At 43.2% G+C, this 21,113-nt stretch overlaps 1 protein-coding gene across 6 annotated transcripts in view; it reads right to left on the reverse strand.

Annotated features, from left to right (window-relative positions):
• Window positions 1-21,113, reverse strand: part of FMNL2 (formin like 2) — a 194,624-nt gene that overhangs the window by 140,624 nt on the left and 32,887 nt on the right. Inside the window, exon 1 of one of the 6 annotated variants that reach the window (XM_035131663.3) lies at window positions 17,498-17,676. The exons of the other annotated variants lie outside the window; for them this stretch is intronic. Coding sequence (XP_034987554.1) covers window positions 17,498-17,605 — 108 coding nt within the window. The 5' untranslated portion in view covers window positions 17,606-17,676. Of the gene's footprint in view, window positions 1-17,497; window positions 17,677-21,113 lie in introns of those variants that run through there. 6 annotated transcript variants of the gene reach the window in all.

Below are 21,113 nucleotides of genomic sequence, written 5' to 3' on the forward strand. Positions count from 1 at the left end.
CCACCCGCGTCCTAGCACACATCTAACCTTAGAACCGAAAACCATATGGAACTGAAAGGAAGCTGAGCAGTGCAAGTGCTGTGTAAGCTGTTTTGTCTACCTTTTGCCTAGACCAGATGTGGGGAACTTTTGCCCTCTAGATGGTGTTGAACAGCATCTCCTATCAGTCCCAGCAAGCATAGCCAATGACCAGGTTCTCCCAACCTTAACTAAGTAGCTGGGCTTTAAAAGATGCAAAGCTGCATAGGGTGTATTCATGACTAACTCAGGTCCATTGATTTCAATGGGACTGCTTTGAGTGTGACTTATTACAACCCTACATAAATGTGAAGCAACTGCATTTTGATTCAATAGCTTTTGCAGTGGCAATCTCTTTCTGGGAATGCATCATACTGATCTCCTGGTTTGCAGCATCTGTTTAAATAAGCATAAATATGAGCTTCCTGCCTAAGCAGATTTAGATCAAACTTCGGCATTTCTGCTGAGGTTTACTCTCCTGCTGCCCAAGTGCCACTATCTTGGCATTTATATTTAAAAGCAGCATGTCAGTACGATTGCATACAGAAAAAAAATCCACTGTACTCACTGGTACCTACTACACCCAGCCCAATTAGATATAGGATTGCAAACTTCACAAATCTGTGATATTACTCCAGTCCCTGTTTTATTTCAGTGTCCATTCATGCAGTGAAAATAAGAATTTTAAGAAGAAAAGTATTTACACCAAGTTAGGTATGGGGAATTCATTTTGCATAAAAAATGTGGTATACAAGAGCATCATTCAGTGCGGATGTTTCTATGTTATGCAAAAAGAATGAACACAGGCTTAGTTGTACTTTTGACATAGTCAACTTGCTACTATGCATTTCTGAACCATGTGTGCCTGTATTTATTTATTTTTGAAGTTGAAAGGATGGGCCCATCTGGTTGACACTAAAAAAAAAACACTGAAGAATGGAACACTCTAAATCTCTGTAACTGGGTTAGCCAACCTGCTGCCTTCCAGATGTTGTAGAGCTTCCACTCCCATAGAATCATAGAATCATAGAGTTGGAAGAGACCACAAGGGCCATCCAGTCCAACCCCCTGCCAAGCAGGAAACACCATCAAAGCATTCCTGACAGATGGCTGTCAAGCCTCTGCTTAAAGACCTCCAAAGAAGGAGACTCCACCACACTCCTTGGCAGCAAATTCCACTGCCGAACAGCTCTTACTGTCAGGAAGTTCTTCCTAATGTTTAGGTGGAATTTTCTTTCTTGTAGTTTGAATCTGTTGCTCCGTGTCCGCTTCTCTGGAGCAGCAGAAAACAACCTTTCTCCCTCCTCTATATGACATCCTTTTATATATTTGAACATGGTTATCATATCACCCCTTAACCTTCTCTTCTCCAGGCTAAACAAACCAGGCCTTTGACCATTTTGGTTGCCCTCTTCTGGACACGTTCCAGCTTATCAGTATCCTTCTTGAACTGTGGTGCCCAGAACTGGACACAGTACTCCAGGTGAGGTCTGACCAGAGCAGAATACAGTGGTACTATTACTTCCCTTGATCTAGATGCTATACTCCTATTGATGCAGCCCAGAATTGCATTGGCTTTTTTAGCTGCTGCATCACACTGCTGACTCATGTCAAGTTTGTGGTCTACCAAGACTCCTAGATCCTTTTCACATGTACTGCTCTCAAAAGGATAATGGGTCTTGGAGTGATAATAAGCATTGAACACATCTGGAAGGCACCAGGTTGATAAAAGCTTATCTATTGATTGTCTTTCTTTATCCCTTTCACATGGCTGAGTTTGGTTTTTTTAAAAAAAGCCATTGCTCACATGCATTCAGGCAAATTGAAAACTGCAGACAACTTCGCAGATATTGAAAAGCATGCAGTAGTTTGTCTGACTGCAATGACGAGCAGCATAATCCCAACCGTGTCTACTCAGAAGGAAGTCCTATGGAATTCAGTGGCTCCTTGAATCCAGGTTAAGTGAGGTTAGGATTGTAGCCTAAGCCAGTAATGAAGAGCATGTGGAGGCTCAAAGCATGCACACCTCATTTAAAACCAAGCACTCCACTTCCCCCATCTTGCCTCAGGTGATTATTGCATTAGCATAGGAAAGCCTGCCTACAACATCTATTACCGGGTGCTATGGCTCTGAAACACACATATTGAGAAGAAGTAGTACCCTGTTTCTCCTCAAATAAGACATACCCATAAAATAAGCCATAGCAGGATTTCTAAGCATTTGTGCAATATAAGCCATACACCGAAAATAAGACATAGTGATAGGCGCAGTTCTGGAGGGCCCCAAGGAAGAGGCAAGGCTGGACACGTAATTTAAAAATAAGACATCCCCTGAAAATAAGCCACTGTGGGTTTTTTTTAAAAGGAAAAATAAATATAAGATGGTGTCTTATTTTCGGAGAAACATGGTAGTAATAGTCAGGGGCTTTTGTTTCCAGCTTGAACTCTGAGTTGGGCACCATTGCCAACATAAGAGAACAAGGGAGGCATTTGTGATTAGTTCCAGCACCTCTTTTTCTAGAAAAATAGCACTGGTAATAGTTAATACAGACAGGGCACAAGACATCTAAAACATAGGAAAAAGCAGCAGTCAATGCTGTCCCAACTTGCAATAAGAAGCATGGAGATTTGTAGAACGTGGGCATTTCATGTCCCAGGAAGTTAAGAAAAGACTGGCAATGTATTGGCCAATCAGGTATTTGTTGCCCTCAGCTTCTGAGCGAACCTTTCACACTTTCCATATCACTCCAAAGGAATCAGGCAAGATCAATCAAGTTTTAAAACTGAGCCCCCTTATAGAATTGGTGGAACTACTGGACAGCTACAATGCTGGCACACCACACAGAAAATGAAATTTGTAATTTGAAAGGTATCTGAAACACATTTCCAAACTACTTGCTCTCAGCGAGCCACTCACCAACTAACCTTTTGCAGGGTTAAAAAAGAACCATGTCTCTATAACCATTCTATGATTTGCTAATTTTCTCTCTCCTGAAACAAGGCAATGTTTAGAACCTGCGCCACAGCAATACAGTTTGCTAATCACAACATTGGAGAATCTTCTTTAATTAGATTTGTTTACAACAAGTACCTACCAACTCAGTCCTTTAGAGATATTCTGGGAGGCTTCCTGCCACAACTGATTTACCTTCCCCAATGGCAAAGGTCACTCAAGGTACAGATTTAGCACTTCCACAGCCATCTGTTGATGCATTTGGAAAACAAAAGAGGAGACAGGAAGGGCTGGAGTCTGCTTAGTCCCTCAAAATATTTTATGGTTCAAACCATTTTTTGTTGTTGCGCTTTTGTTTTCATTATGCATCCCAAGAACAATAACCACAAATTGGCTGTGGATATTCTTCAGTGCTTATGGACACTGGCAGCTTCTGATTCCGATGTGCACGCTCTGACTAAAACTGTTGCAAAAACAGAAAGCAACTGAATCGTGATGTCAAGCAGAAGCATGCCGAGTGAGCACAGACAATTGGGCAGTGAGGGTATGGAAGAATGTACAATATCTAGACTAAGACATCAGACTAAACCGTAAGTCTGAATTCAGCACTCTTTAGTTTAAGGCCTCTGTGTGAAAATGCCCAATAAATTAAGCCAATGTGCAGTGTAGTTTAGTACTATCAGTGCTGCACATTGCTATGGCTCCTACGAGGAGTTCCAAATTCTGCTTCTCGGCCCAAGTCATGATCTCATAGGGTTGTATGACTTAGGCTCATCCGGCCCAACAGCCACTTCAGACATTACTTTTACCCATCCTCAGTTGTCCTTTTTTTTTTTTACTCATGCGAGTTACCTGTTCTGCATAATCAATGGTTAGTATTTACTGATGAAAGGTCACAGACTTCAGCTGTGAGGTTTTCTGTATCTCTTGGGTACAATTTATCAAGGAAATGACTGTGTGGTTAGGTAAGCCCTTGCACTCATTGCACACCTCACAAGAGTAAAGCAGTCTCCCCGAAAAGACACAGCAACCAATCCATCCTAAGAATATGAATCAATAGTATGAATATGTCACACACCTATCCCTGTGCATAGCTGCAGATACTCCTCTTCTGTAAATACAAAATAACTTTTAAAGGTTGGAAAGCTAGAGTAAATTTATACCAGTGTCGCTGACTGAAATAACTATATACCGTATATTCCGGCGTATAAGACGACTGGGCGTATAAGACGACCCCCAACTTTTCCAGTTAAAATATAGAGTTTGGGATATACTCACTGTATAAGAAATACGACCCGGCGTATAAGACGACCCCTGACTTTTGAGAAGATTTTCCTGGGTTAAAAAGTAGTCTAATACTGTATTCCTGTGTATAAGACTACTTTTTAACCCAGGGAAATCTTCTCAAAAGTCAGGGGTTGTCTTATATGCCGTAATTCTTATACGCCGAGTATATCCCAAACTCTATCATTTTAATTGGAAAAGTTGGAGGTTGTCTTATACGCCCAGTCATTTTATATGCCGGAATATATGGTTAAGTGAAATACAAATGTCATGTATGTACATTATGTGCAAACTACATAATAATATGTTTGGGAAGAGAGCAAACTAATAATTTTCTTCAACCGTTTTTTTTTTAAAGAGGATGATCTGAACATAGGTTCTCTCAAGGTCAGTCTCTTAAAGGAACAAAACTTAATCTACTGTACAGATTCAAGGTGAAAATTGAAGTGATAAACTTGCATCATTCATACATCACTGCATCATTGATTGCATCAAAGCATTGCCTAAATCAGGGGTCAGCAACCTTTTTCAGACGTGGGCCAGTCCACCATCCCTCAGACCATGTGGTGGGCCGGACTATATTTTTTTTGGGGGGGGGGGGAAATGAACGAATTCATATGCCCCACAAATAACCCAGAGATGCATTTTAAATAAAAGCACACATTCTACTCATGTAAAAACACCAGGCAGGCCCCACAAATAACCCAGAGATGCATTTTAAATAAAAGGACACATTCTACTCATGTAAAAACATGCTGATTCCCAGATTGTCCGTGGGCTGGAATAAGAAGGCGATTGGGCCGCATCCGGCCCACGGGCTTTAGGTTGCCTACCCCTGGCCTAAATCCTCAAAAAGCAGTACCCCCTAGCAGATTTTGCCAGTGACTCTTGAAGAAGTGCCATTCAATCCCTGCACTAGGGCTGAAGGCAAACCATCTGTCTGGATTCCTGTCTGGATCTCAAACCCTGCTTCATCTACCCAACAACAGGAGTGACAGTGGGGAAGGCAGGAACTTCTGGGCCACTACCAAAGTGCCTATTAAGCAACACATGAAGCTACTCAGGAGGATGAGGGAAATTATAAGAGCACCTGCCCAAATCAGGGCATAGCTGAGAGTCAGGAAAGGGTGGAGCCTTTCACTCCTATATCACACAAAGGCATCCTGTTCATGAAAGGGCATCTGCTTCTGCAGCAGAACTTCCTCTCTCTCTTCTTCCCCCTCCTCCTACCCCCATGCACTCCCCAAATCTGTTATCAGGTTTTTCCCCAATCCTCCAGATCAGATGGGGGGGCACAAGGTGACCTGGGAGGGGGAGAGGAGAGGCATGGGAAGTTCCATTGGTCAAGCCAAAGTCCTGGTGTGAATGGGAACAACTTTGGGAACAACCTCAAGCCTGAGCTGCTTCACTGCTGAAGCATCCTCGGGGCAATGGAGATTATGGCCAAGTTATTTCTGCAAAAGGAAAATAAAAGATAGTTACCAAGGACATACCAGCCATTTGTTTTCCACTCAATCACCATCTTTTTGTTGTTGTTGTTGTTACAGTGGTACCTCGGTTTATGAACACAATTGGTTCCGGAAGTCTGTTCATAAACTGAAGCGTTCATAAACTGAAGCGAACTTTCCCATTGAAAGTAATGGTAAGTGAATTAATCTGTTCCAGATGGGTCCGCAGCGTTCGTAAACTGAAAATTCGTAAACTGAGGTGTTCATAAACCAAGGTTCCACTGTACTGAAATCACACATCACTCAGTCAGCTCTAGTAGTTTCACCTGTGTTAGAATGTTTCATAATAAAAAAATTTCTACACGGAAAAAAACCTCACCCAAAAAAACCAGAGGGGCAAGAATCGCTAGTTGTCATGGAAATGGGTTATTATTTAGCCTTTTCCCCAGCATTCTACTTTTTATATGAGGGATTTGTTCTCTATAGAAGCATTAATTTATGTGATCACCTACAAAGCACTCCTGACAGAGGTTTACTGTATGAGGTAGAAGCAGGCCAAAGCCTCACTGCTAACATACATCACTCTGTTCTGAATAAAAATAATATTCAATACCGTGTTTCTCCAAAAATAAGATACCATCTTATATTTATTTTTCCTCAAAAAACCCCACTATGGCTTATTTTGAGGGGATGTTTTTCCCCCCATCCTCCTCCTGCCGCGGCCGGCATTGCTGCTGCCCCTATCATTATGTCTTATTTTCAGGGTATGGCTTATATTCCTTGAATGCTTAAAAATCCTGCTATGGCCACTCTTTAAAATCCTGCTACGTCATAAAATGGGGGAAACAGGGTAATATAAATAAATAAATAAAATTTTATTATTATTCTACGTAACTTTTAGGAGACATCTGAAGGCAGCCTTGTACCAGGAAATTTTTTACGTTTTGACATTTTAATATGTTTCATATATGCTCTAAGCCACCAGAGTGGCTCGGGAAACCCAACCAGATGGGTGGGGTATAAATGGTGATGATGATGATTAAAAATTATTATATACACAAATATCACACACACCGCAAAAAAAAAAAAAACAACCACTAAAGGTTTGTTCTGTGGCTAAGGATTTGCAAAAACTAAGAACAATATATCTATTTTGACACTCAGGAGAGAGTATCTTGCCAAACTGCAGCAACGTATTGTGTACACAACAAAGAAGGAAAAGCAAATCTTTCAGAAGCTCTTTTTGGCTCCAAAACAAATGAATCATTGAAATATGCTTGCTTTCCTTAAAATCTCAACAAAGACTTTCAGTCAGGAATTGTGCATACAGAAAGAGACTAGGGTCACCAACACCAGGAAAACTCAAACCTATGCATGCTCTAATTCACAGAACAGTGTCCTCTCTTCCTGCAAGAGCCAAGGGTTAAGAGTTCAGATTCAAGAAAGTATCTTCAATGCTGCTACATTCAGGAAGAAATCCAGGGCATGACTTGAGCTAAGACACATTTTTAAAAGGCAAATGAAAATCACATTTGGAAGAGCACTACACCCCCATAAGAAGGGACTGTTACAAAACTTAAGGGCGACACACATATAATCTAATACTACACACGTCATGGGCGTACCCAGTGAGGGGCGGGGGGCAACTGCCCCCCCCCCCGAAGCAAAAAAAGGTACCGTCTTTTACAGACCATAACCCGCACTTTTTCCCTCCAAAAACTGAAGGGGAAAAGTCGCTGCGGGTTATGGAAATCGGGCTGTTTCCGCCCCCTCCGCGGCTGCAGCCAGTGACAGGAACGTGGGGAAGGCGAGAAGCAGCCTGAAATTGGGCTGTTTTCGCCCCCTCCGCAGCTGCAGCCAGCGACAGGAATGTGGGAGGGGGGAGGAGCAGCCTGAGCAGGGGGGGCGGGCGGATGGGAGCTGCATCCTTCCTTCCATCCTTCCTTCCCCCCTCTTTCTTTCTTTCTTTCTTTCTTTCTTTCTTTCTTTCTTTCTTTCTTTCTCTCTCTCTCTCTCTCTCACCCCTTCCTTCCTTCCTTCCTGCCTTTCCTTCCTTCCTTCTTTCCCTCTCTCTCTCTCTCCCACTCCTTCCTTTCTTCTCTCTCTTCCCTCCCTCCCTCCCTCCCTCCCTCTCTCTTCCCCTCTCTTGCCCCCCCCCCAGTTTTGATCCTGGGTATGCCCCTGACACACGTATTAAAGAATAAACACTGGTTAGCAACTGGCCATTCTTGGGAAAAATCTGGCCAGCAGACTGCTAGTAGACACATTCTACTCATGTAAAAACATGCTGATTCCGGACCGTCCACAGGCCGGATTGAGAAGGCGATTGGCCCACATCCAGCACCCGGGCCTTAGGTTGCCTACCCCTGGGTAAGATTGTCATACTAGGACCTGGACTACCACTCAGCCATGAACCTTACTGGATGATCTCGGGCCAGGCAATGCCTTTCAGCCTAACCTACCTCGCAGTGTTGTTGTGGAGATTAAATGAGGAGGAGAACCCATGTATGCATGCCACCTTGAGCTCCTTGGAGAAAAAAGGTGGATTATAAATGCAGCTGAGTAAGTGAACATGCTTTAAATTGCACATTTCTAAAAGCAGCTCACAAACTTGATCAAGACAGAGCACAGCGGGGGGAGGGAGTACACTAAAACATATATTCTCCTTACTAGTACTGAAGTTAACACACATAAAATTCTAAGGCTACGTGGATAATGTGGCTTGCCTCCGTTCCACGTTCTTCAGGTACAATTAAATTCCCTTTTGCTGCGTAATGATGCAGAAGCCATCTGCAGAGGTGGGGGGAGAAATTACTGTATATTCCTGCATATAAGACTACTTTTTAACCCAGGAAAATCTTCTCAAAAGTTGGGGGTCGTCTTATATGCTGGGTCGTATTTCTTATACGGCGAGTATATCCCAAACTCTATATTTTAACTGGAAAAGTTGGGGGGTCGTCTTATATGCCCAGTCGTCTTGTACGCCGGAATATACGGTAATTGTGATCCACTGCTTCATGGGTAAGAAGCTCAATTCATTAAAAATTTAAGACTCAGTAAAAATTGTCTGGGTTAATCATTACTTAATTTATTTACAGTATATATCACTGTGCACGGGGTGGGGGGATTATAACAAGGTGGAGAAGAACGATTAATATATATATATATATATAGGCCAGGCATCCCCAAACTTTGGCCCTCCAGATGTTTTGGACTACAATTCCCATCTTCCCCGACCACTGGCCCTGTTAGCTAGGGATCATGGGAGTTGTAGGCCAAAACATCTGGAGGGCCACAGTTTGGGGATGCCTGATATAGGCCTTTGTCTATATAGCGTGGATTATTCTTTTGATTTGCTTGGTTTTGGGGAGGAGAAGGAACAATATTTCATCCTGGTCCTAATGCCAATCATGCAGGTCCCCGTCCCCCCCGCTTATAACACTGTCCCCATTTTATGCTAATGACTTCAGCAACAGGTTTGGCATTGTCAGTTTCATATATCTACCAGTCAGCAAATTTAGGGTATGTAGCTGATACAGCAGACACTACTGTATTCTTTAAAGCTGGAGCACTGTCAATGCACAGCTCATTACTACAGAAAATGTGCTGTGATGAATCTGTCTTGCTTCATATTTCATCTCGTATCACACTGCTGGTGTATTCAGCTGGATGGTGAAGAGGGTAAACAGCTGAAGGCCAAGCTGCCTTGTGTAGTTTCCCATAGTGTTATATAGAGCTGTCTGTTCTTTTGTCCTCTGTGGCAGGCCTGTCCTCTTGCATAGGTTCCTTCTATCTAGATGCTTCCTTGGAAAGGCAATGGTAAACACCTGGTGGTAATGTCTAAGGGGCGCCATCTGGTTATCTGCAATTGTCGTTCAGACACTCTTGTGAATGGATAGAAACAAAACATATGACCAGTGAGTATGGTAACTACGAGTGTGCGTGAACTTCTCTTTCCAAACCTCATGTAAGTGCCAACAGTACAGTGCTTGCTTCATTCAAAGTCCACTTTCCTCAGCAACCTCAGTCTGTCATACCAATGGTTCCCTCCTTCCATGTTCCCGGTCTCTCACTCAAAGCAGTCGGCTTTAAAAATAAACTGGGAGAGCAACCCTGTCCCCACATGTCTTCTTCAAGTTGTGACCCCAAACGGCAGATACCCTTTGGTGTCTCCCTTTCAGGGTCAGCGTAGTCAAGAGTCAGCCCTGCCAGCAATGGCTCACCACCCCTCATCAGGTCAGCCTTGACTGACCTTGGCCAGAAGAGCTCCACCCAAGGCAGCCTTCATATTGGAAAATGATTCTCCAGCCAGCTTCACACAGCTGCTGCTCCATCACTCACCGATGCCCTCAGTGCTCACACACACTCCAAATGGAAGTGATGAGTGACAAAGCCAACCAGGAAACATTTAACAAGACAACCCAGTTGAACAGCTTATAGGGATTTGGGGTGACATATTTCAAGAGATTTCAATGGCAATTGATCGTCTTGATTCAAGTATATTTTCTTAGGCGGACTGTGGGTGACAACTGCAGTTGATTGGGCTGCAATCCTGTGCACACTTACTGAGGAATAAGTTCCACTGAACTCAATGGGACTTTCTTCTCACTAGAAATCAAAAGATTGCCCTGTTAGCCATTGTCAGGAAAACCATTTGAAGGGCTCCATTCATTTTGCCTGCAGCCTTAAAGCATTAGCTTGTCAACCCTCTCTCTCTCTTCAGCCTCCTTGACTTCAACCTCCTGCTATGAACCCCAGCTGAACTGCCATTAAAGCATGGATCTGGGAAAAGGTTGCACAAACACAATGTGGCCTAACTATTTCAGCCTAAATTCTATCATGCAGATGGGGGTTGGGGGAAGCAGCAGACTGCCACAATGCAACCATTCCTTTAACAGGGTACAGGTAGGTAGCCGTGTTGGTCTGGGTCGAAGTAAAATAAAAAAATTCCTTCAGTAGCACCTTAAAGACCAACTAAGTTTTTATTTTGGTATGAGCTTTCGTGTGCATGCACACTTCTTCAGATATCTGAAGAAGTGTGCATGCACACAAAAGCTCATACCAAAATAAAATAAAAACTTAGTTGGTCTTTAAGGTGCTACTGAAGGAATTTTTTTATTTTACTTCGACCCAGACCAACATGGCTACCTACCTGTAACCAGAACTATGGAAGGCACCACATTGAGCCGCATGAAATGGAAAGGTATCTGAAGAATTGTGCATGCACACGAAAGCTCATACCAAAATAAAAACTTAGTTGGTCTTTAAGGTGCTACTGAAGGAATTTTTTTATTTTACTTTAACAGGGTAAAATGTTTCTGCCAAATGCTACTAAGAATGTATGTCATTTGCAAGGAGCACCAGTAGACAAACTGCACTTAAGCCCTAGTGAGCAATTTGGTCTAGATTAACACTTCTTACTTCAAGCCATCAAACCAGCAAGTGAAAGCAGACTGGTTAATTCCTGGAGGCAGCCAAGAAACACTATTGGAAACATGTGGCGACTGTTGCAATCAGTTTACCTAAACTTATTTGGCCTTAAGTTGGCCAATTCCCTCCCCTTTCTGGTGTTGCGGGAAGACTCAAAAACTAAAGATCTCATTCAATATTTTCCATAATGAGAGCCAAATTCTGCCTTCAGATACTTACTCTGCAGTTGTGCAAATGCATTCAAAAGGCAGGATCATGGGACTTAAGATTCTTGTCTTCCTTAGCACACTGAATTCTAATTAATGAAGGATGTAAAAACAGAACAGCATTTTTACCCTGAGTTTCTTGAGGGTTCTGCACCCCTCCCCTAACCCCATAAAATAGTTACACAGTTATTACAATTAAAAGTTCTGAGAACAGAACTATAAGTATCATTTCTGGTCTGAGGTAAAACTCTTTTGCTAATAAAAAAGTAGGTTAACATGAGGTGGTGAGAAATTAAAAATAAAGAGCAATGAAAGCACAAGTTTCCACTAATTTAGACTCCGTGGTCTGGAGGATCAGGAACAATCTCCACACTTGAACAATTCCCAACTTGTCCTCCCTTCTCTCCTCTCCTCATATGTTAAACCTACTGGGCAACTTCCATGCTTGAACAAATCGGAATCCACTATTACTTCCAAACCAGCAAACTACCATATGCCCATGGCCCTCAAAACCATAATTGCACTAACCACTCCAATTTCTTGAAGATCCTGGGCTTGCCAGGCATGTCCATAGTCCATTTCGGGGGCCTAATCTGGCCCGCTAGTTGCTTTAATCCAGCCCCTGTGGCAGTTTATTTCCTGGGGTAAAATCCTAAAAGAGCTCAATAACTTCAATCCTAAAAAAAGGTCAACAACTTTGGTCGGCCCCCACGGCCCTTCACTTCATCAAATCTGGCCCTCTTTGAAAAAAGTTTGGACACCACTGAAAGAATGAAGTAATCTAGAATGGGCTGTACTACTACAGAATATAGGTAGGAACATTTCCCCCCTGCTTGTCCATGTTAAAAGAAATGCAGTAAGGATGGAGGGAAACCACCACGTTTGGGAGAAATATTTTATACCAGCTTAAAAAGGTAAAGGTAAAGGACCCCTGACAGTTAAGTCCAGTCGCGAATGACTCTGGGCTTGTGGCGCCCATCTCGGTTTACTGGCCGATGGAGCCGACGTTTGTCCGCAGACAGTTTTTCTGGGCCATGTGGCCAGCATGACTAAGCCGCTTCTGGCAAAACCAGAGCAGCGCATGGAAATGCCGTTTACCTTCACGGTGGAATGGTACCTATTTATCTACTTGCACTTTGATGTGCTTTCGAACTGCTAGGTTGGCAGGAGCTAGGACCGAGCAATGGTAGCTCACCCCATCGCAGGGATTCGAACCGCCAACCTTCTGAATGGCAAAGCCCTAGGCTCAGTGGTTTAACCCACAGCACCACCCACTGTCCCTTATACCAGCTTCCTTCTGACTAAATCATGTACCTGCACATTGCGTTTGCTTTTCACACAGGAGTTGAGTTTTTTTTTAATAAAAAGAAAATGTATCCCTCACCTGTAGACTGAAGTGAAAAACAGAGCATTCTCTCACCCAAGACCTCCATCCCTTCATTCTTCTACACATGTAAACAACAAATCAAAGTTACCTTTACAGGGAATCACAGCTGGACAATCATAATCTGGAGTATGTAAATCCAAGGCTCTATTTATACAGTAAAGTAACACACATGATGGCATCTGTCCCAAAACAAAGATCCCAAGAAAAATAGAGTCAAGTGATATAGATCATGTAATTCAAAACATGACACCTTAATTACAGATTTGGATGGCTGCATTATTTCATGACTATTGCACCATAAATGCTGCAGGCACAAAATGGTGACTCTCCCCTACTCCCATTTCTCTCTTGCAATAACTTGCTTGTCATCGTGCCCAACAAGTGGATTTCTATCATGAATACAAGAGAATTTACTGCATGTCAAAACTCCCCAAAAGGACACACCATGACTTCATATGTAATTGCTTGCAACAAAACAAGGGATAAAAATGATCTGACTCCACCAAAGTCTTTCAAATATAAATTCAAGATATAAACAAGATGAATCTTGATTTTTCTAATCATCAGGAGAATAACTTCCAGGAGGATGTGCCCCCTAATGCCAGAATTCACTTCAGTACGAACTGATGTTGCTTCGTTCACAAATAACAGTACGCCAAGAAAGCATACCATCTACCAGCTACATGCTGGTACACACAGCCCAATCACCCATGCTTGATTCTTCCCCTCATGGTTTAATTTCAGGCTGGCTAGCCACCCTGGCTTGCAAGGAAGAAACAAACCATGGTTCTGGATTCAGATCCATTGCTAAGTGATCCCCTTTCTGGTTTGTTTACCCCTTCACGTCCCAAGACAAGAGCAAATAGAATAATTGTGAACAGTATGGTTTATTAAGCCAAGGTTCCTGATTTACCATTGCATATGGACACAAGTCTTAAAATAGGTCTTCTCCTCTTTCCCAGCGGCCTAGAAATTGACAAGTCATCCAGTGGAATGATCAATGAGCTGGAGTTGTGAAGACATACTAAGTAAACTGGCACCTTATCCCTGACCAAGGTTCCCACTATTTTCAGTTTTCTGCACTTCAAAATGACTATTATTTCCAGAGAATTTTCAAATCAGCAAGCAAAATGCTTAAAAGAATTGGTATTATGAAAAGTTCCCTCTGAGTCAACATTGTAATCTTGGGGGGGGGGGGGGGAAATGTTGCCATAATTGTTGAAGTGGGAAATGGAAACAAAATGTTGATCATTTTCTATTCCAGACAGACTTTACAGCAACTCCTCAAAGGCGGTTCACTGTTTCAAGGCTCTTACAGCTGGCTATTCTTGTAAAATATAGATATTTCCTGGCTTATCTTTTGCTTTAAAAAAATAAATAAATCTGTGATCACTTCTGTGCATTGGTCAATGACTTGGGAGGGTTGAGTCCCATACTGAAGGCAACAAATGGATTCCTCGTCACGTCTCTTTAGTTATGTGACCATTTTTCTGCCCAACCCAGTTTCCCCAAATTCAGATGTACACACATGCACACACCACTGATCTGAAAATGAGGGCATGGAGAAGAGTTTGTAACAGGATATTGTGGAAAGAATGTGCTTCATTCTCATACGCAGTGTATTAAAAATCACTGATTATGTGTATATGTGTGTGCACACGCGCGAGTGTGTATACATACACACACATTTCTATTACCTTTATAAACCCACTAGTATCATGAAGCCCGTTAAATTAACGGGTGCTAGAACAGTGAGCTATAATTGGTGATGGACTATGTGTTTGAGAACGTCCCTGGTACCATCATGGTCATTAACAGAAACACATAATTTCCCTGGGGGACTCCTGATTTAATTTTACCAGGAATGTGTAAATAAACCCTTCTCCCCCCCCCCCGAGTCCCAATTCCCTCCTCGTCCCGTGCGCCGCCAGCCAGCCCTATCCGCGCGCGCTCCCTTCCTCTCAGACCAACCGTCTCTCCTGGTCCCCTCAGTGCCCAACCTACCTCCGGGCTGATGTAGGAGACAAAGGAGGGCTTGGCCGGCCTGGCCCCCGTGCCGCCCCCCCCCCCGCCCCAGCATGTCTGGCCCCCGCGAACTGGTGTCGGCGGCATTGCCAGGGCTCTGGCCGGTGCCAGTGGGCAGGAGCGGCGACTGCGTCGGCAGGTCCTCCCAGGAGGACTCCGCGTCTTCCTCCGGCGCCCTGCTTCGCCTCACGCAGTTAATCCCTCCCATCACAGCAAGCGGCAAGAGCCTACAGTCCCGGCGGCGCACGTGAGCCTCCAAGTCCCAACAGCTGTCCGTGGGGCACATGCGCAGTAGCGCAATCCCACGGGCACAGGGACTGGACGCAGAGACACTTGTATATTATTATAGAGGATGATGAGACAGCATCATTGCTAGCAATCAAATATTTGCCAACCGCAAGTCATACCTGAAATAGGCAAGTCTAATGCTGATTTCAAATGATTTCCTTCCTCCTTATGGGAATTAAGAATTAAGCAAATACCTTTATATATTGGCATGGTAAAATCCTGACTACTTGCTGAGTTCTCTCTGAGGCAGTACTACTTCTTCAGTGCTATGTCTAATTAAAGCAGTCTATCTCTGAATATGCATATTACCCTCCATCTTCCTCATTACCAGCTCCTCTTTCTTTCTTTTAAATTGCTGCAAGGCCTGTAACAGATTCTGTATTGATACTGGAAATTTGCCCACCAATCTCAAATGTAAGGCTCCGTTAGCAGGAAAGGAGTGAAGTACAAACCAAGGGAAGTTAAGACCAGGGGAATTCCTTAGCTGTTGTCCAGCATGAGCTATTTGAATGCTACAATCAATCAGCGTGAATTGTAAGGGGTTCCCAAGTAACTCCAGTAACGTACTGAATAATTATACAAGGAGGGCTTCCCCCAAAGACAGCCCCACATAGATTATATGGCCAACCAAACAATAAGGATGTATCTGCTCCAGTTTGCCCTTCCAGCTCAAAAAAAAAGAAGTAATTATTTATTCCTGTTTTCCCAAGTTGAATGGTGATATTTAAAAAAGGGCAGGGTGCCTGCAGTTTTGGTCTTCTTAAAAGAAAACGGCATTTTGGAATGCATTAACAAAGTTTTCTTTCTAAAAAAGGATCTTTATAATGGTTGCCAAATATCGCAAGAGGGGGCGGAATTCTAAATGACAGGGAAATATTTCCAAGATTTGTGTTTTTATAACTGCTGGAGATTGGGAGAAGGGTTAAAAGGAATGTGAGACCACCAAAAACACAAATAGCGATTTATTTAAAATAAATACACAGATGTTAAACCCCTCAAGGCTGGTCTTTCTATCAGCATCCTTCCTGTTCACTCCTCAAGTACCCTAGATTCACATAGGACTAAGCAGCTACATAGTTCTTGCTGATTTCATAGTGGTGATGGAGCGGAGAACTATTCCCATACTCTAGGTTTATTTATTTTATTTATATTCTTATATTTATATCCTACCTCTCTTTCCATCATGGAACCCAAGGCACCAAAGGTGGTCAGCAACCCAAGTGCTGACCAGACCAAGACCTGCTCAGCTTCAGCAAGGCCTTGTGTGCCTTCAGACCTGGGATATATATTTGTGATGTGCCTTCAGACTATATTCTACTATACTGCACCCATCTGTCTCCATCATTTTCATCCTCTGTTGTACAATAACCTATGTCGTTTATATTCCCCACCCCCACCCCAAAAGTGAATTTGTTCTCTATGGGCTCACAGCAGATGGCAATCTTGTTTCTAAAAAGAGGAGCAAGTGGCTACTTGCTGGTATCTCCCTCCCACGTTTACAAATTATAGCAAAATATGTTACTGACAGGTGGAGGCTACTCCTAAAATAGGAAGAACTAATCTAGCTACTGTAACTTCAAATCCATACATAGCTACTGTTTTTAAGGGGGTGGGGGGGATAACCACATGAATAGGACAGATTCGCAGGTCATATTTTTAGAAGTTTAACAACTGCCAAATGGTGCATACGTATATTTTATATCTGCACACCAGATGTGGGTTTAAGATATTCTCCAAGCGCACCATTAGCCAACACCCCACCCTAGAAGATGTTAAGAGCACTTTATCATGTACAACTGATCCAAAACTTGAAATTTCTTTAATGAACTGTTACGCTTCCCCTCATCCAAGATTATGTGAAGTTCTAGGAATGTGAGGGGGAAGAGAAGAAATCATTCAGTAATCTCACTATGCAAGTGGAGGGGGAGTTCACATGAGGTTCCTATTGTATGCGGCCTACGCACAGTAGGGTCGCACAGTAGGGTCGTATCCACCTGCCCACAAGCCCCCATGAGCTTATGTCTCTCGAAAGCAGAGATTAAAGATCATGTTTGCTGTGTCCATTGTGTGTTGGCCCTACTACAACAATGTGAGTGTATTAGGCAGACCCACTGCAGCTAAGGTTGAATCTTGACAACAAAGAAATGGTGCTGGTTGGAAGGTTCAAGGGTCTGGTACTGAGGGAACTACTCACTACCGACGGTGTATATATTACCCTATGCAAGTAGTTGTGCTGCTGGACCTGGCCTTAAATTTGGATAAATCCTGAAGGAGCCAGGATTTAATTTATCAGGTGGAGTAGAAGGAGTGAACAGAGCTGAGCAAAGATTGATGGAAGAACACTCCCACCTCAAAAATGCTTTCAACACTCATTTAAGCCCAATGATTCCATTACAGGGGACCCTTGGGTTACATTACCTTCCATTGACATAATCTTTGGGTTGCGAACGCAGCATACCTGGAAGTGGGTTTGCCACTCGCGTGTGTGCAGAAACACTCTGTGCAGAAGCAGTCCTCCGGTTACTAAATTTTCGGAATACGGCCGGGCCTCCGGAACGGATCCCATTCATAACCAGAGGTACCACTGTATTACTCAGGGGTCAGCAAACTTCTTCAGCAGGGGCCGGTCCACTGTCCCTCAGACCTTGTGGGGGGCCGGCCTATATTTTGGAAAAAAAATATGAACGAATTCCTATGCCCCACAAATAACACAGAGATGCATTTTAAATAAAAGGATACATTCTACTCATGTAAAAACACCAGGCAGGCCCCACAAATAATCCAGAGATGCATTTTAAATGAAAGGACACATTCTATTCATGTAAAAACATGCTGATTCCCGTACCGTCTGCGGGACGGATTTAGAAGGTGATTGGGCCACATCCGGCCCCCGGGCCTTAGTTTGTGGACCCCTGCTTACTCTTTCTATAGGTTTTTGCCACTACCGGCATAAGGGCCACCCATCCCCGTCTGGCCGCCTGAGGCAAAATGGTAAGGTGTCGCCCTGTGCTCCTACCAGCCACCTTGCTGCCCTGCCAGAGCCCAGCTTCCCAATGTCGTGTGGCCACAGCGTCCGACAAGCTCCCACGAGAGCCCCTCAAAATCACATAGAAGTCCCTGGAGGCTTGCTGGGCTCTCATGAGATCTTGCCAGAACCTGGAAGCTGCCACAGGCACGTCTTCTTACTTTGCCAGGGGTGGGGCACCCGTTCCTTGGATTCTGCCTCAGAGAGCCAGCCCTGACAGGCATACATCTCGATTCTGTAGTCTCTGATAGCACCCTTAGAATATGTTGTTTTGAATTCTTTACTTGTTAAAAGTAGAAGTAGAAGGGAAATGCTATGTACAGTTTTAAAAGGCAGTTTTAAATAAAAATAAAAAACCTCCATCTTTTCAATAAAGGATGGCTTTATTTTGCTGTTATGTTGCCTGCTTTGTCTAGGCAACTGTCTCCAGATTTGCCTATAAATCTTCATGTGTGTTTGCCTGTGGTATTTAAAGCCCACGGGCACAACCACAAACTTCTATCATTTCTATTCCCCACCTTCTCTTTTTAAAGCACATTTTACAGACAGCAGTCTACCACTATATGCTGTGTTGAGTGAAACAATTAATATGGGCCAATCAACAGCTAGCTTTGCATCATGGTACTTACTTACTTATTAATTAAAATTATATATAACCCCCACCTTTCAGGATACAAATCTTTCCAAGGAGACCTACACATAAGCTTAGATGGCGTCTTTAAAAGCCACTACAGTATAAGCAGTACCAATGTATAAAAAGTAATCAGGATCCTTCCTACGGGACAGTTGGAGGGAGATGGGCCTGTGGGGCTAGGAGAAGGTGTAATATGTTGTCTTTGGCAACCCATCAGTAGAAATGTCACATTTCGCCTTTATTATATCCTACACCTGCTCGATTCCTGCATTGCAGGAGGCTGGACTAGACGACCCTTCAAACTCCACGATTCTATGCTTCATCCTCTGCAGTAGAATAATATGAATATAACCACCAGATAATAAGCAGCATTATTCCAGTGACATTATTCCACCAACACTCCCCTCCACTTTCCACTTCTGTGCTCCAGTCCACTAAGCAAACAGCTCTGCATGGTTGCAGATCTGCATACTAAATTCAATCAGAAGTGACTTTCGCTCATTACAGGACAGTCTTGTGGCATTGCTCCCACCTCAAATCAGCAGGACAGGAGGCATTGGGAAGCCAAGCAACAAATCAGAACTACAACTCTAGCTGCAATCCTACATACACTTCCTTGGGAATAACCTCCACTGACCTCAATGGGACTGTGTAGTGAGTAAAGTACAGAACATACTTCTTAGTAATGAGTAACACTGATTTATTAGTTTGAACTACTGATTTGTGATGTATTTTGTATCTGTTTTATGGATGTTGATTTTATGCTGCTCATTGCCATTATATTTTTTTCTTAGCATTGGTAGTATGGACATTTTTGCAAATAAATAAAAAAAGCATGCATAGGATTGCACTGACAGGCACCTAATCAAGATAAGCCACTTGTAAACAAAACAGGATTTCATGGAGGCAACAGGATTTTTAAAAGCTTCACTTAAAATTGTAAAAAAATAAATAAAGGACATGCTAAGTACAGTGTTTTTTTTAATCTACAACAAACTCATTAAGACTATGATCTTTAATAGCCACCACTGTCTTCCATGAGACTCTTAATCTCAGGGTGATGGGTTCAAACCCCATGTTGTACAAAAGATTCCTGCACTGCAGGTGGTTGGACTAGATGACCCTCATGGTACCTTCCAACTGTGCAATTCTAAGATTCAGTTTGGGATCACACTATGCCAGGCATCCCCAAACTTCGGCCCTCCAGATGTTTTGGACTACAATTCCCATCATCCCTGACCACTGGTCCTGTTAGCTAGGGATCATGGGAGTTGTAGGCCAAAACATCTGGAGGGCCGCAGTTTGGGGATGCCTGCACTATGCATTGTGTTAACACTGCGGCACACTTATTTGGAATTCAGAGGACTTAATTCTTAGTAAACATGGGGGGGGGGTCTGGTTGTAACAAGGATCAAACAGCCTGGAGCAAATAGATTTGTCTCTTTGGTTATGAATGCATACCTAGTACATTATATTTAATTGTAATTGTAATGGCTTACAGCAATAACCAGGGCATAGAAGAAGTGAGCTGTCCAGAAATATAGATTGTGAAGAATACTAAAAAAAGAAAGAGACCAAGGACTTGATTTCCTCAAAGCACCTTCACAGTTTCTTTTAATCATGACTATGGTGTGTGTAGAAAGGATAAAGGGACCCCTGACCATTAGGTCCAGACGTGACCGACTCTGGGGTTGCGGCACTCATCTCGTGTTATTGGCCGAAGGAGCCGGTGTACAGCTTCCAGGTCATTTGGCCAGCATGACAAAGCCACTTCTAGCGAACCAGAGCAGCATACGGAAATGCCGTTTACCTTCCCGCTGTAGTGGTACCTACCGTATTTATCTATTTGCACTTTGACATGCTTTCGAATTGCTAGGTTGGCAGGAGCTGGGACTGGCAACGGGAGCTCACCCCGTCGTGGGGATTCAAACCGTCGACCTTCTGATTGGCAAGCCCTAGGCTCAGTGGTTTAACCCACAGCGCCACCCGTGTCCCTATAAAGGATAGTGATATTGAAAACAGGACGGCTGTTGGGAAAGGCAAAAAACAAAACTACATACTGTTTATCAATAAAGTTATTTTCCTTCTTTGCTTCTTTTATAAAGAAATATAGGAGCAAGGCAATCAGAAACCTAAATGTGCTTTATTGAAATGCCAGTCTCCAACTTAAGCCATTCTCACCACACATCTTCTTCCGATTCAAAATGGCAAAAAAAAAAAAACCTTCCCAACCCAAATAACCTGTATTGAAACTCACAGCCATAAAGACTATTGTAATATCACACAACCATAAGATGTTACTGCAGATTGCACAGGATTACAAAGTAGATCCTACAATCTCCCAACCTGGATCCCATATGGATCCTACACTCTCTCAGCCTGTCAGAGAAATATGTGCAAAGCATTCACATGCAC

This window comes from Zootoca vivipara, chromosome 1 (assembly GCF_965207765.1).
Source record: "Zootoca vivipara chromosome 1, rZooViv2.hap1.1, whole genome shotgun sequence".
In the NCBI taxonomy this organism is placed as follows: domain Eukaryota; kingdom Metazoa; phylum Chordata; class Lepidosauria; order Squamata; family Lacertidae; genus Zootoca; species Zootoca vivipara.